The following is a 16,373-nucleotide window of genomic DNA, read 5'->3' on the forward strand; positions in this document are numbered from 1 at the left end:
ATTGAGGAAGTTCGCTTGCTCGGAAGGAACAAGAATGACCCTCATCGCTCCCTTCTGGCCAGCTCTCGATTGGTTCACAGAGGTGCTGGAGTGGTTAGTAGATTTTCCAAGATCGCTTCCACTAAGGAAACGATCTTCTCAAACACCCCACTTCGACAGGTTTCACAAAAACCTCCCGCTCAAGTCTGACCGCCTTCAGACTGTCGAAGAGACTTGTCAGAGCAAGGGGCTTTTCACGAGAAGTGGCGAAGGCTATTGCAAGAGCCAGAAGAATCTCCACCTCTAAAGTATATCAGTCGAAGTGGGAGTTGTTTAGAAGATGGTGTAAGGGAAAGAAAATATCCTCTTCCAGTACCTCTGTAACTGAAATCGCAGATTTCATACAATCAACTTACCTGTCAGATATATACATAGCTAAGACTCCGTCGTCCCCGACAGAAATTCAAATTTCGCGCCACTCGCTACAGGTAGGTCAGGTGATCTACCGGCCTGCCCTGGGTGGCAGGACTAGGAACCATTCCCGTTTTCTACTCATATATTTTCTGTCGCGGTGGTATCAACATCGTTGCTGCCACTCTTGACTGGAATTCGCTTTTCTAAGCAATTGATCATCTTTTTGTGGACTTTTGGTGACGTACCTGGATCGTTGTTTTGGCATTCGCTACTGTGGACTGGATTTGGACTTGCTTTTTGATTTTTCTTCAGAATGTCTGATTCAAGTGTTTGTGTGAGAATGTGTGTGAATGTAGGCTGCAAGGTGAGGATACCGAAAGCTTCGGTTGATCCTCACACTGTATGTCGCAAATGTAGGGGTTTTGATTGTTCTATTTCTAACACCTGTCATGAGTGTGAAAGGTTGAATGTTGAGGAATGGAAGACTCTAACTTCTTACTTGAAGAAAGTTAGAAAGGGATAGAGTCAGAAGGGCTGCATCTAGATGGCGGGTAGTTGTACAAGGCCTATTGAGCCTTTGGATAATTCTAACTCTTCTCTTAATTATGATTCTGTATCAGGACCCTCACTGGCCGTACATTCAGATTCAGCTTCGGAAATTGCTGAACTGAAGGCTACGCTTCACAGGATGAGATCCGAAATGGCTACCATAAAAGGTAAGGATGGTGAAAGTGACTTTAGTGAAGTGAGTGTCCCCAGTGTTGTGGAGGGGGGCGTCCTGACCGTCTCTGCGACGCTCCCAGGCCTAGACCTCTTCCAAGCTCCCAAGCCCAGAGGAGAAGGAAAGTCGAAAGCCGTACGGAGGTTGTGGAGAATTCCCCCCCGGTCAGGCGTCCTTCAGCAGGTGCTGTGTATAGACAGCCTGCTCAGGACCGCTATCGAAAAAAAAAGCGTCCTCAGAGAGTGCTTCTCTTCGTCCGCTTCTCCCTCTCCTAAACGAGGGGTGATGGAAGGATTCGGACTTGTCCAGGCCCTGAAAAGGCACTGGAGAGATCCTGGTTTGGATTCAAGCCCAGAACGCTTTTCGGAAGAAGAACCTCCTTCTATCAAGAAGGCGAAGAGGGTTTCGCCGTCCCATGATGGGGGCAACACGCCGTCGAGGTCTACCTCTCCCGTTCAAGAAGACGCAGGAGAAGCGTCCCCAAAAGGATCATTTTGGCGGTACAGGAACAGCTTTCCGCCCCCTAGTAGGAGTCCTTTCGAAGGATCCTCCTCGTAAGAAAGACGTCAGACTGCCGGTCAAGAAGACTCGTCTTCCTTCTCCCACCAGGAGTGAGGCTCCTGTGAGACGTGAGTCTTTTGAGATCTCAGATAGAGACTCGTGGGAAGATCTGGATCCGCAGAACAAGCGCGTAGCAACAGCCAAGCGCGAGGCGTCCTACAGACGAGAAGCGTCCTCTAAGAGAGAGTCAGACAAAGCGAAGGAGAAACGCATTACAGACGAGAGGATTCTCCCAGATGGGATACGTCTGCCAGATCAGTAGCTTCAGCCGAGCGCGGAGTACAAACAGGCGTTGAGCATTCATCCAAGCGTGAGGCTCAAGAAGAACATCTGTCACGCAAGGAGGGGACTTCAGGAAGACGCGGAGTCTTCAACAAGGCACGAGGTGTCAGTCAGGCGCGAGACTTTTCAGAGGCGCGAGGCACCAGTCAGGCGCGAGGCGCCAGCCAAGCGCGAAGAGTCAGTCAGGCACGAGACGCCAGCCAAGCGCGAGGATCTTGCCAGGCGCGAGGCGAGCCAAGCGCGAGGAGTCAGCCAGGCGCGAGACGCCAGCCAAGCGCGAGGCGCCAGCCAGCGCGAGGCGCCAGCCAAGTACGAAGAGCCAGTCAAGCATAGGAGCTCTTTACACTCTCTTAGCCCCCTCTCCTATTAGGAGTTTGTCCCCAGTAGAGAGAATTGTTGGACAAGAAGACCCGGAACGAGAAGTGGTCTCTCCTACTGATCCGATTATGGAAGAGGAATCAGAGGACGAGTCTCACAGTAAGGAAGGACTGTCGAACTACAAAGTCTTGACAGCTCTCCTTCTCCAGGAATACGGAGACGCATTGATCCCTGCCGCTCCTCCTTCGCCTCGTTCACTGTTTTCATGCTCGAAGACTCCGAAATCGTCGGCTTTCGTGAAGATGAGACCGACGATTTCTATGAAGAGAGCTCTGCAATCGCTGGATAACTGGATGCTTACTAAGAAGGAGCTAGTAAGGACAGTATTTTGCATGCCTCCCCTAGACTGACCGGCAAGAGAGGGATTGGTACCAGACTGGGGAGAATATGGGTCTCACTCTCCCTGCTTCAGCTGAAGCTGACTTTTCCAGTCTGGTAGACGCATCCAGGAGACATAGCCTTCACACGGCTAAGATTACTTGGGGCCTTTTTTCAGAGTTGGATCATCTCCTCAAGGGACTTTTTCACATTCTAGAAGTCTTTAACTTCCTAGATTGGTCCCTTGGGGTGATGTCCAAGAAGCTTCATGCCCTGAAGGGCTAGAACCGGATGTACTCCTAGCAATTCTGTCATGTATTGACAAGGCGGTGCAAGGACGGCTCAGGGGAAGTTTCTTCCTTGTTTGGAGCAGGTCTCTTGAAGAAGAGATCTGTGTTTAGCGCTTTCTTGACGAAAGCAGTATCCACACTCACAAAAGAGCAGCTTTGTTATTCGCCCCTAGGTCTGATTTTCTGTTCCCGTCACAGTTGGTGAAGGATATTTCCCGATCGCTGACGGAGAAAGCGACTCAAGATCTTCTCCTGCAATCGTCCAGGAAGAAGAGACCAGTAATGATGGGAGGGAGAAAAGAAAGTGACGTCTACTCCTGTTCGGCCCTTTCGAGGCGGCCCTCCAACTAGAGTTACCGCCTAAAAGGAAAACGACCGAGAAGAGAGGTCGAGCCTCGTTCCGCCCCTTTAAAAGGGGAAAGTGAAGTGGCGCTCCTCCAAACACCAGTAGGTGTCAGGCTCGGGGATTTGCGGAAGCCTGGACTCGCATCGACACAGATCCTTGGTCGATGTCGGTTCTTCAGAAGGGATATCTCATTCCTTTCCTGGACAATCCTCCCCTGACGTCAACTCCGAGGGAATTGTCCGCCAATTACAAGGACCCTGTGTTGAAAGATACTCTTCAACAAATGGTGGGATCAGATGTGGGACAAGAGAGCTATAGAACTTGTGCTGGATCAAAGCTCCCCGGGGTTTTACAATCGTCTTTTCTTGGTTGCGAAAGCCTCGGGGGGGATGGAGACCAGTTCTGGACGTCAGCGCTCTTGAACAAGTTTGTTCAAAAAAACAGAAGTTCTCCATGGAAACCTCTGCTTCAGTCCTGGCGGCTCTTCGCCAAGGGGATTGGATGGTGTCTCTGGATCTCCAGGGACCGCATATTTTCACGTCCCGATCCATCCTTCGTCGAAGAAGTACCTCCGTTTCATGACGGGGGGAAGGATCTTCCAATTCAGAGCCTTGTGCTTCGGCCTGTCGACGGCGCCTCAGGTTTTCACGAACCTTTTGAAAAATGTGGCGAGATGGCTTCATCTGAAAGGAATCAGTATATCTCTTTATCTAGACGACTGGCTTATCAGAGCAAAGTCAGAGGAACAGTGTTTGGAGGACCTGAATGTGACACTAAAACCTTATAAAGACTTTAGGATTACTCGTGAACCTCGAGAAGTCCCAACTGATCCCCAGCCAGAACTTGGTCTTATCTGGGGATTCGGATGGATTTCTCGGGGTTTTCGAGTATTTCCTTCTCAAGAGAGACTAGCGAGAGGTTTAGAAAAAGTCTCTCTCTTCCTAAGGAAGGAACGGACTTCGGCGAGGATGGTTGAGCCTGTTAGGGACCCTTTCCTCGCTCGAACAGTTCTTTCACCTAGGAAGACTTCATCTCCGTCCTCTTCAGTTCTTCCTCAGAAGTTCGTGGAACATGAAGACAGGACTACTCTCGGACTTTTTTCCCATTCCAGATCTGATAAAACGACATCTAGAATGGTGGTTACTCCCACTGAGGGAAAACAAAGGTACTTCCCTGGAAATACAGAGCCAAACCTTGTATTGTTTTCCGACGCGTCGGAAAAAAGGTTGGGGGTTTTGGGAAAGCAACTTTGGGAAAAAGAGAGAAGTGTCAGGCACTTGGAATGCTCTTCAAGTGCCTGGCACATAAACTGCAAAGAACTGCTAGCTGTACACCTAGCTCTAAAGAGCTTCGAACCGTTAGTTTGCAACAAAATAGTTCAAGTGAATGCGGACAATACAACCGCTCTGGCTACATTCGGAAGCAAGGAGGTACTCACTCGTATGCCCTTTACGAACTCACGAGAGAACTTCTGTTGTGGACATCCCAGAGGAACATCTCTCTCTTGACGAGGTTCGTTCAGGGAGTAAGGAACGTACGAGCGGACAGGCTGAGCAGGAGGAACCAGGTCCTTCATACCGAGTGGACCCTCCACTCAGAAGTTTGCCTCAAGCTCTGGTCTCTTTGGGGAACTCCTCATGTCGACCTCTTTGCCACGTTCCTCTCGAGGAGACTGGAAGTCTTCTGTTCAGTGGCGGTAGAAGATCCCAGAGCTCTAGCAGTAGACGCCTTCCTACTAGATTGGTCTCAGGTAGACGTTTACGCATTTCCCCCATTCAAGATTCTGGGGCAAGTACCTCAGGAAGTTTGTGACTTCAAAGGGGACAAGAATGACCCTGATAGCCCCCTTTTGGCCAGCTCAAGAATGGTTTCCAGAGGTACTGGAGTGGATAGTAGACTTCCCCAGATCCCTTCCACAAAGGAGGGATCTCTCAGACAACCACACTTCGAGAGGTTCATCAAAACCTCCCCGCTCTCGCTCTGACTGCCTTTCGACTATCGAAAGACTTGTCAGAGCGAGAGGCTTTTCTAGTAAAGCAGCAAGCTCGATCGCTAGAGCCCGGAGAACTTCCACTATCCTGGGTTTATCAATCCAAGTGGGAAGTTTTTAGAAGGTCGGTGTAAGTCAAAGAAGTTGTCCTCCTCCAGTACCTCTGTAGCAGAAATAGCTGATTTTCTGTTATTTCTGAGGGAAGAGTCGCAGCTCTCCGTAGCCACGATAAAGGGCTATAGGAGTATGCTATCGGCCGTCTTTTTAGGAATAGAGGCCTAGATTTGGGAAACAATAAGGATCTGCATGATCTGATTAGGTCATTTGAGACCAAGAAGTCTAAGAATGACTTCTCCCCCTAACTGGAAATCTAGACGTAGTACTGAAGTTCTTGACTTCAGAGAGATTTGAACCCTACATTTGGCCTCGTTTTCGTGATATAAACAAGAAAATGTTTATTCCTTTTGTCACTGGCGACGGCAAAAAGGGTTAGCGAACTGCACGCCCTTAGTGACAAAGTCGGGTTCAATGTAGATTCAGCCATCTGTTCCTTCAAGGAATTATTCTTGGCGAAGAATGAAAATCCTTCGAACCCCTGGCCGAGAAACTTCGAAATAAAAGGATTATCGGGTCTCGTCGGCAGGGAACCGGAGAGGTCTCTTTGCCCGGTAAGGGCTTTAAAGTTTTACTTAAAGAAGAAGGAACAGTTGGGAGGTTCTAGACAAGGCCTGTGGTGCTCAGTGAAGGATCCATCAAGACCTATGTCTAAGAATGCATTAGCCTTTTTTGTCAGGAACGTAATTATGGACGCTCATAAGGCTTGCACGGACGATTCTTTAAAACTTCTGAGAGTAAGAGCTCATGAAGTGAGAGCAGTGGCGACGTCTCTCTCTTTTCAGAGAAAATATGTCGCTGAAGAATATCTTGGAAGCGACATATTGGAGATGTAATTCTGTGTTTGCGGCTCAACTATTTGAAGGACGTGCGTTGTGGACCTATGAAAAATGTTTTTCATTAGGTCCCTTTTTTGTGTCTGCGGGCACAATCCTGGGTACAGGAGCTTACAACAATCCTTAAAATTTTTTTTTTTTTTTTTTTACTACTTAAGTCTAATAGATATGTTCTAGACTTTCTGCTGAACAAGTGCAGTTGCCGCACAAGCGGCCAGTCACTTCAGTTTAGTAAGGAACTCTTGTGATATCTTATATTAGATAAAATTTTTTTTTTTTGAAATTATTGTGTGCTTGTGCATTGTGGTTTGAGTTACGGTTGTTGCGAAGAGTTGGGGATAACTCTGAGCAATTTTTAATACTAACATGGTGGTTAGGATCAGGTGGTCGGGATTGGTTGTATGCTCCTTAATAAGGTGTGTTGTCATGTAAGTGGATCAGCACCCATTGACAAAGTCCTTTCAGGCTCTGCCGAGTAAGTGGATAAGACCCCTTCGGCAGACCCACAAGAATTCTTGGCCATAGATCACATATCTCGCTAAAGTTTCTTGAGGTGATGCAGACTACGGGGAAAACACCCACGAAGTCTACCACCTATCAGGTAGGAACCAAGGTTTTTATTTTATACCTACAACAGATGTTGTTTACCTGTCTATTCTAGTAGTAGCTGTCTCTTACCCTCCACCGAAGGGTGCCAATCAGCTATGTATATATCTGACAGGTAAGTTGATTGTATGAAAATGATATTGTTATAATACAATAAAGTTTCATACATACTTACCTGGCAGATATATACGATTAGGCCCACCCAGCCTCCCCGCAAGGAGACAGGTGGAAGAGAAAATATATGAGTAGAAAACGGGAATGGTTCCTAGTCCTGCCACCCAGGGCAGGCCGGTAGATCACCTGACCTACCTGTAGCGAGTGGCGCGAAATTTGAATTTCTGTCGGGGACGACGGAGTCTTAGCTATGTATATATCTGCCAGGTAAGTATGTATGAAACTTTATTGTATTATAACAATATCATTTTTCTCCTATATTTGAGAAAAGACTGTAACCTGGCAGTTTCAACAGTGAAGGGTTACAGAAGTATGCTGGCCTCAGTCTTTCGACATAGAGGAATAGATCTGACGAATAATAAAGATCTACATGACCTTATAAGGTCTTTCGAAACCACGAAAGACCATGTAATCAAGAAGCCTAGCTGGAACTTGGATGTGGTCCTCAAGTTCCTAATGTCGGAAAAATTTGTACCGTCTCACGCAGCTTCGTTTAGAGACTTAACGAGAAAGTCATTATTCCTCTTTGCGTTAGCAAACAGCCAAGAGAAATTAGCGAGTTGCAAGCTTTGGAAGGCAAAGTGGGTTTTAAGAAGGATTCAGCGATTTCTGCTCCTTTAAACCATTTTTCTAGCAAAAAATGAAAATCCCTCAAAGCCTTGGCCAAGAAGCTTTGAGATAAAAGGACTATCTTCATTAACAGGGAGAGAACTAGAAAGGACTTTGTGTCCAGTCAGGGCACTCAAGTTCTACCTGGAGAAGAAGAAGTTGCTGAGAGGTACAGAAGAAAGTCTTTGGTGCTCTGTAAGAGATCCGAAAAGATCGATTTCTAAGAATGCCCTTACATACTTCATAAAAGATGTAATAAGGGAAGCTCACCTGAAGTGCGATGAAGAGCACCTCAAGGTTCTCAGAGTGAGAGCTCATGAAGTGAGAGCCATAGCTACGTCTATGGCATTTCACAAAACATGGTCTCTTCAGGCTCTTATAGAGTCTACGTTTTGGAGATGTAATTCTGTGTTCGCCTCGAATTACTTAAGAGACGTTAAAATTTCGTACGAAAAGTGCTTTGCTCTGGGAGCGTATGTTTCGGCGAATTCAGTGCTGGGAGAAGGGGCTGAGGCTAATCCTTCCTAATTTAGTTTAGTGTTTAAATTACTTATTATTGGTGGTTGTTTTTTATTGGTTAATTGTCAGAGGGAATAGGGAACCCTCTTGCAATTCATAGATTATAACAATACTAGCATGGTCAGGTGATCGGGATTGGCTTCAGTGCTCTTTTGTGAATTTTTTAATAACCTTAACTCTGTCATGTAAGAGGGCGAGTCTCATTGATATGACAAAAAGGTCAAGGCTCTACCATGTAAGTGGGTCAGCCCCCATTGGTACGATCCAGAATAGGCTCTGTCGCGTAAGCGGGCTAGCCCCCATTGACACGATCCAAAGAGTTATTCAACCATAGGTTCATTCCTCGTTGAAACTCTTGAGGCAGGCAGACTCATCGACAGTAGTCATGAAGTCTTCAGCCCAATCAGGTAGGAACTATGGATTATTTTATCCAAGAACATAGGTTGTTTTTTCCCTGTTTTTTTAATTGTATTACTTTAAGTATTGTTTTGTTTTTAGCTGTCTCTTGCCCGCCACCAAGGGTGCCAATCAGCTAAGTATATATCTGCTGGGTAAGTTTCATGTACAAAAATGATATTGTTAAGATACAATAAAGTTTTGTACATACTTACCTGGCAGATATATTACGATTAATGGCCCATCTCCTCCCCTCAGGAGACAGGTGGAAGAGAAATTATGGCTTAGAAAACGGGAATAGTTCCAGACCCCGCCACCCAGCGGCGGGAATGGTGGATCACCTGACCTACCTGTCGCGTGTGCCGCGAGTTTTGAAATTCTGTCGGGACGACCGAGTCTATAGCTAAGTATATATCTGCCAGGTAAGTATGTACAAAACTTTATTGTATCTTAACAATATCATTTCTCTCTATACGAAGTAGCCAAGGATCTCCTCCTGTGGTTCAAACGAAAGCGAAAGGTTCAAGCTAGTCCCGAGATTTGTTCCGGGAAAGATGAATGTCCTGGCGGACGAGTTTAAGTCGTCAACAGCAAGTGTTTTTACCTCTGGAGTGGACTTTGGACAACAAGATTTTGTCCAGAAACTTTGGCGCCTTTGGGGACGACCGTCAATAGACCTGTTCGCGACATCAAGGAAACAAACCGTCTTCCTCTCTTTTGTTCTCCAGTCCCAGATTCTCTAGCTTGGTCGGTGGACGCAATGCTGTTGGATTGGTCGGGTCTGGAAGCTTATGCATTCCCTCCGTTCGGTCTAATAAGAGAGGTGCTGAACAAGTTCATGTCGCACAGCAATGTAACACTAACGTTAATCGCTCCCTTTTGGCCCAGGAAAGAGTGGTTCCCGGACCTTCTCCAGTTGTTAGTAGACTTCCCCAGACTTCTTCCTCCAGAGAAGTGGCTTTCTCAAACAACCTCACTTCAAGAGGTTCCACCAAAACTTGTCCGCTCTAGCTCTGACAGGGTTCAGACTGTCCGGAATCTTGTCAGAGCGAAAGGGTTTTCAAGAAGAGCTGCAGAAGCTATCGCTCGTTGTAGGAGAGAGTCTTCTAACAAACTCTATCAAGGGAAGTGGAAAATCTTCAGAGAGTGGTGTAGAAGTGCTAAAGTCTCTACTTCTGCGACCTCTTTAACAGAAATAGCAGATTTTCTTCTATTTCTTAGGAACTCTAAGAAAACTGGCTCCTTCGACGATCAGAGGATATAGAGCCATGCTCTCTTCGGTTTTTTTCGACATCGAGGTTTGGATATTTCCTCCAATTCAGATCTGTCGGACCTCATTAGGTCTTTCGAAACCACTAAGCTCCCGCAAGATACAGTGGCTTGGAACTTAGATGTGGTGCTTAAGTTCCTCATGGGGCCACAGTTTGAGCCTTTGAAGTCGGCTTCACTCAGGAACTTGACTAAGAAGGCACTTTTTCTTATTGCACTAGCTTCTGCTAAGCGTGTCAGCGAATTGCACGCTATAGACAAAAGAGTCGGTTTCTCTCAAGGCAATGCTGTATTTTCGGTATCTTTGACCTTTCTAGCCAAAAATGAGAATCCTTCTAATCCTTGGCCGAGGAGTTTGTGGTAAGGAACTTATCTGATTTGGTTGGACATGAGGAGGAAGAAAGGCTCTTATGTCCAGTCAGGGCTATTAAGCAGTATCTGTTTGCCACTAAGGGTATTAGAGGACAATCTTCTAAGCTCTGGACCTCGGTTCAAAATCCCTCTCGTCCTCTTTCTAAGAATGCTATACGTATCGTTCTTTATTAGAGAGCTTATCAGGGAAGCTCACTCGCAGTCCGAGAACGACAATCTTTCCGTTCTGAGAGTTAAGCTCACGAGGTTAGAGCAGTGGCAACTTCTTTAGCATTCAGAAAGAATTTATCTTTAGCTTCGATTCTTCAGAGCATCGTTCTGGAGATCGAATTCGGTTTTTTTTTGCGAGTCATTATCTCAAAGAGATAGAAACGGTTTTCGAGAATTGTAAAACGTAGGTCCGGTGGCGGTTTCTGGCATGGTGTTGGGAGAAACGGCACAGGGGTCGTCACCTCTATGCTAACTTTTCACCTTGAATAGGTTGTCAAGTTCAAGGGAAGCTGGGGGTACTGAGTACCTGGGATACTCACCAGTCTGTTAGGTCAGATTTTACAATGGTTGGGTATATTTGTTTTTAAATCTGGTGTTGGTGACAAATGTTTTGTATGATTGAATTTCTGGTCTTAGCCCAGGGCAAGGGCAATCTTTGTTGTTACTATCCTCCGTCAGTCAGCCTTGACTCGCTTGAACTACGGAAGGATTCCACTCCTGTAGAGGCTAACTTTGGTCAAATTCCAATTCCTCTACAATAGTAAGAAGAGCACCGACCAGAGGCAGTAACAGTCTGCTGTAGCTCTCTTACAAGGTAAGGTACAACAGACACCTTGAGTGTTTACTGGTATTGTAATAAATGTAACCATTTAGAAATACTAGTGGTCCACTGAATCCCACCTTCCCATAAATGTGTAATCAGCTGTATAATTGTTCGGTAAGACACTACAATAAAAATGAGATTTTCATTATTAAAATGAAGTTTTTATTGTATACTTACCGAACAATTATGCTTATACCCACCTCCTCCCCTTAGGTGGACGGACGGGCAGAAAGAATTGGATTCACCTGGGCAGTTGTACCTGGTTCTCCCGCGAGTGGAGGGAGATGACGTCATCACCACCAGTGTTGGCGACGCCTATGCGCTAAATTTGAATTTAGTATCCTGCCGCTCGTGGAAATCACGGCTGTATAATTGTTCGGTAAGTATACAATAAAACTTCATTTTAATAATGAAAATCTCATTTTTCAAATTAATAATCATGAATATGAAAAAAATTTATGCTATTCATGACTATACTGCCATTTAACAATTTATTTAAATAATTATCTAGTGCATGCTTCTTCTTCTTCTACCAAAAAATCGTAGTTTCCTTGGTTAAGTCGTGGTTGGAAGTTGTTGATTATGATTTTTGTGAAGAAAGTGCCCCAGCATCTATGGGTACAAGTGGTGTGCGCATTTAGCACATGGAAGGGGAAGGTTATCGACACAAGCGACTCAGCAAACATCGAGATGCCGTCAGTCTTCTAAATATTCGGAATTGTAAGTAAAAATTTCCAAAACGTCATGGAGGTATGTGTGCACTGCGTAGAGCCAGACTTTCATTAACCTCTGTTTAATCTTAAAATATGACCTTAATTTCTAACCTTGGAGAAAATACTTACTTTGAAAGGATAGTAGAGGTCTCGAGCTCTTGCTTTCACCACCAACAACTTGTGACTGGTGCCCATCTCCAGTGTCAGGACGTGTTAAAGTACTTTTTCGGAGGGTGGATCCACACGCGGTGGAAACTGGATCCGCTAGTCCAGTCGGTTGTTCTCCCTATTTTTAATATCTTTTGACAGATCTGCAAACAGAAGTAGCGATAGCTAGGCGATTTGTTAAAAAATGATCAGTTTTATCTGCTTACAGGAGCAGATATTGTAAAAAAAAAAAAAAGGAATAAAACTCTGCACTTCACACAAATACTTAGGTATTGTACTGTGCCCACTGTGTTTGTGGAGTGAGCGCCTAGGAACCAGGAACTAGCTATAGGCCTAGGTACTAGGTAGTAGTAGGGGCTCTTGCTCTTTAGCTGCCACTTTTTGATAAATCTGAAAAAAATGAACAGTTCATCTGCTTACAGAAGCAGAAATCTGCGATTATCTCAAAATTCTGGGTCCCAACTGTCTTGTAAGACATGTTTTGTGTAATTTATATTCCCCTCTTCTTCCCCCCCCCCCCCTTTTTTTTTTTTAGAATCTCTGCTTCTGTAAGCAGATAAACTGTTCTATTTTTCATTATTTACCTTGTTATTCAATAAGTATTTGATAAATCTGTGTGCTGTTCTTGACTTGACTTGACATCATGCAGTGAATTTGGATCCCTAAACTCTAGAATTATCTTATAGGTTAAGATGTTTTTAAATTTATTTTCTAGTTCTGTTCCATAGCCTATAGGCTAGGCTACTTAGGCAGTATGCGTAGCTGAACTTGGCATAAGCTGTAGCCTAACAGTCATTTTATGATAAACTAGGCTAATATATGCTAGGCGAGTGTGGACTAGGATACCTATTGCATAACCTAAACTAAGTTGAGTGTACCATTAACCCCTTCAGCACTGGGACGTACGCATGTACGTCTTTTACGGTACAGTAATAAAAGACCGGGACGTACGCGTGTACGTCTTTCATCCCTCCTCGAAAAGCAAAGTGTTTTCTTCAGCTTGGATGGTTTCCAGACACAGTATTGTGTAAGAGAGAGGTGCTGAAGCTCCACCCACAATTCATTCTAACCAATGAGCGTCCGATGGACGTTGTGACGTCATTTTCATATGAGATATTAGGAGGGGTACTGGCCAACATATGCCAGTGCGCCTCAGGCTATTATCTGAGAAGGATGATTACGATTTTGTCCGTAAACCATGTAGATTTGAATTCTAAACCTTTTTCCCTTTTGATTGCAGTTATTTTATATGCTTTTTTTTTTCAGTATCATGTCAGATGATAGTGTTTCAGAGTCAGGGTCTGAGTACCTGCCAAATCTATCATATGATGATTATAGTGATAATTTCTTAGAGGTTGACAGTGACAACGAGTGTTTGGAAGACATTGAACCTCTTGTCGATGAAGGCTGGCGGTTCATAACTGATCCATCTTGTGACTTGCGCCCAGACCCAGCCCCCCCTGATTCACGGAGGGTGGCAATGGGATTCCTGCTTACACACCAGATTTCATCTGCTTACGTGATGCATTTTTTTTCCTTTTTTGTGGTGATGTAATTGACAAATTGCGTGAATGGGTGAATGCTCGGGCAGAGAAGTACTTTCATTCAACAGGAAAGCGTAAGGTGAAAGGACTTCTATGGAGGCCTGTTACTCGTGATGATAATGGGGGTGAATAAACTGCCCCATATGTATATACGTATTGGTCACGAGATGCTGTTGCTTTTATCATTATTATTATTATTATTATTATTATTATTTATTATTATTATTGTTATTATTATTATTATTACTGTTTTATTATTGTTATTACCAGTGCCGTAAACATTCATTGATGTATATGCTGTTTCTGTATGAAACCTAGGAATAACTGTTTCAGTAAGAAAACTAGTACTGCTATTACCCCTACTACTATTTTACTACTACTTTACTACTTTTTCTGCTACTTTATTTCTATTACTTTACTACTATTTCTACTACATTATAACAGTTCCTACTTCTGCAATTACTTTTTCCACTAAATATTCCTATTTTTTCTGATATTCTTACTACATTTTTTGTAATTTTTTGACAATTGGGTAAAAAATATTCATTGATATCCGTACACACAATGTTTTCACATAAGAATATAAAGGAAAAATATGAATAAGAATATAAAGGAAAAATAGGAATAACAAAATTTACTGGGAGCAAGTAATGATTGATACTCGCGGTCGACAAGGGGTCTCATGCGGTATGCAAGCATTTGCAGCAATGCAGCAGGCTGGTGGCGAAGGGGTTAATTGCATGCCCGAGGCGGGTTTGGTGGCCAGAACGATGAAGGATGGAGACTTTTTGAAGGAAAGAAGCCCGATATATTGTGTAATGCGGTTCATCCCCAGTACGTACTGGTCATGACAACATAAATTTCATAAAATCAAACCCGATAACAAAGTTGGTAGTTTAAGCACATGGGCCAGTTAAGAAAAAAACCTAATCTTACGTAAACCTAATCTTTCCTAGAATGCTGTGCCCAGACCTTTCCTTCCTCTGACCTGATTAAGGGTGCCATCTTCCTCTGACCTGATAAAGGGTGCCATGCCATGACCTGGTTAGGCCCCCCCCCCCAAGTAACACTAAACACTGGAAACATGGATTGAGCTTCTGCTCAGAGGTAGTGTCAGAGCCTGCTCCTGTTCTGTAAACTACCCAAGGTCATTAACATAAATGGTATATAGATAATGGCTTATTTTACCAGCAAACCCTGGCATAGTGATTGTGGATGTGTACCTGATCTGTTTGTTGTGGTTGTGTATACCCTGTGACTTCCAATAAATTTGTTACAGTTTCTGGTGGTTGCCCTAGAGTCCCTATTTCTTCACAGGCTCCACAACTGTCACCATTCAGATTGGCAGCAAGAGTTGAGCATGATGAGTGCCCATGGTGGTTCTGCAATTATTGTTTTATATAAGTAACTTGCCAAGTAACTAAATAGCTATAAGTTTCTAACTCTGCGGCAGCTCAAAATATGAACAATTTTGGAAATCGCGGTAGCGCTCCTTTGTTTTGGGTGTAGGTAACTAGCCCCGCCCACTTTCGTGGAAGAACAGGTACAATGTAGCTAAAGGTATCAATTTATTTCTGCCAGTTAACGATGTTAAATATTGGTTGAGCAGCTCTTTTTGATCACTGGATGGTTATGGTTTTTCACCGGTTGGGTGACGTATTCCATTACTTTGGCAGCGCTAATTATATTAGCTTAGATTTGACTATGTATATCACTGATTTAAATATGACTCTGATACGCACTGTGTTTTATAAGTAGAGGACAAGTTTCTTCTTTAACTTTACCTTGCTACAAGTGGAAAGACTGAGATAAGGGGAAATGACAGGTGTTAGATTCTCATTTAATGAAACTTAAACTTGGCAGGAATAGGAAAGCGGATGCTAGAGCCGAGTCTAAGACTGCTAGTCAGGTGAGTTCACCTAGAGTTCATAATGTGAATATGTATTACTGTATCTGTTATACCTTTGACTACTATTTCTCGCATTACAAGTCCGCCAACTTATCCCTCAACTCCAATTCCCGGCTTCCTTTCTTTGGAACCTAGTGCCATCATCAGTCTCGAGGTGTGGATAGACGAAAAGTTTGTTCTCTTAGTGAATACAGTGGCCCAAATTGGGACTTAGGTGAAAGTCCTCATGGACAAAGTGAATAGTTTTAGTGCAAGTACAGTGGAGGAGGTGACTATTCGTCCCACCGATGCTCCAGGACTAAGGTCCTGCTTAACTCCCCTGCCCCTGGGAGGAAGCAAACTGGCAGTCCAAGGTAGGTTGGTGGGGTCTGACCATGGGTAGTTGCCCCCTCAAATGTTCTTATTGAACATTTATCCCAGGACTTACTGGTTAAGCAGCCATTGGAAAGGTGCCTGTATGGATGTTCATGCCCTTTCCTCAAGTGACTCAGACACAGGTTTATATAAAGAGCAAAGTAAACGCTTCTCTAATGTCTCTAGGCTATTGAAAAGGCCTGCTTCATCAGTAGTTGGTTCTCCTTTGTTTGGTAAACATACTAAAGAGCAAGAGCACAGTCCACTCCCCTCTTGTAGTTTTTGGGAGAGCCCCTGTCAGTTGCTGAAAAGCTCTGCTCTTAAGAAAGTGTCCAAGCGCCTAGTAGCTGAGCGCACAGTGTATGGGAGTATCTGCTTCTTCTCAAAGGGATTTCTCCAGTCTTATTGACTCAGGTGGGAGATCTGCTTTCTCTTCAGCGAAAGTTTTCTTTACTTCGTTAGAGATAGACCACCTTATTAAAGATGTTTATAAGGTGTTTGAGGTGCTAAGTTTCCTTGACTGGACAGTAGGTGCTCTAGCAAAGAAAATCGAGGATTGTCCCAACCTTCGTGAGAATTCTGCTGTGGACTGGCTCGGTGTACTTCCATGCACAGATAAAACAGTTAGAGATGACGCAGGGGAACTCACTACAATTTTTACCACTGTAGTGTGTAAAAAGAGGAGTAGTGGTGTTCC

General features: G+C 44.3%; 2 protein-coding genes across 2 annotated transcripts in view; one reads left to right on the forward strand and one right to left on the reverse strand.

Moving 5' to 3' along the window:
- Positions 1-16,373, reverse strand: part of LOC135211266 (tetratricopeptide repeat protein 19, mitochondrial-like) — a 134,602-nt gene that overhangs the window by 18,150 nt on the left and 100,079 nt on the right. The gene's annotated exons all lie outside the window — the stretch shown is intronic.
- The window catches only part of LOC135218944 (uncharacterized), an 81,513-nt gene continuing 76,757 nt past the window's right edge, over positions 11,618-16,373 (forward strand). The window contains exon 1 of the mRNA XM_064255387.1: positions 11,618-11,708. Within this exon, the coding sequence (XP_064111457.1) occupies positions 11,633-11,708 (76 nt within the window). The 5' untranslated portion in view covers positions 11,618-11,632. The remainder of the gene's footprint in view (positions 11,709-16,373) is intronic.

The sequence above is a fragment of the Macrobrachium nipponense genome, chromosome 19, assembly GCF_015104395.2.
Source record: "Macrobrachium nipponense isolate FS-2020 chromosome 19, ASM1510439v2, whole genome shotgun sequence".
Lineage (NCBI taxonomy): Eukaryota > Metazoa > Arthropoda > Malacostraca > Decapoda > Palaemonidae > Macrobrachium > Macrobrachium nipponense.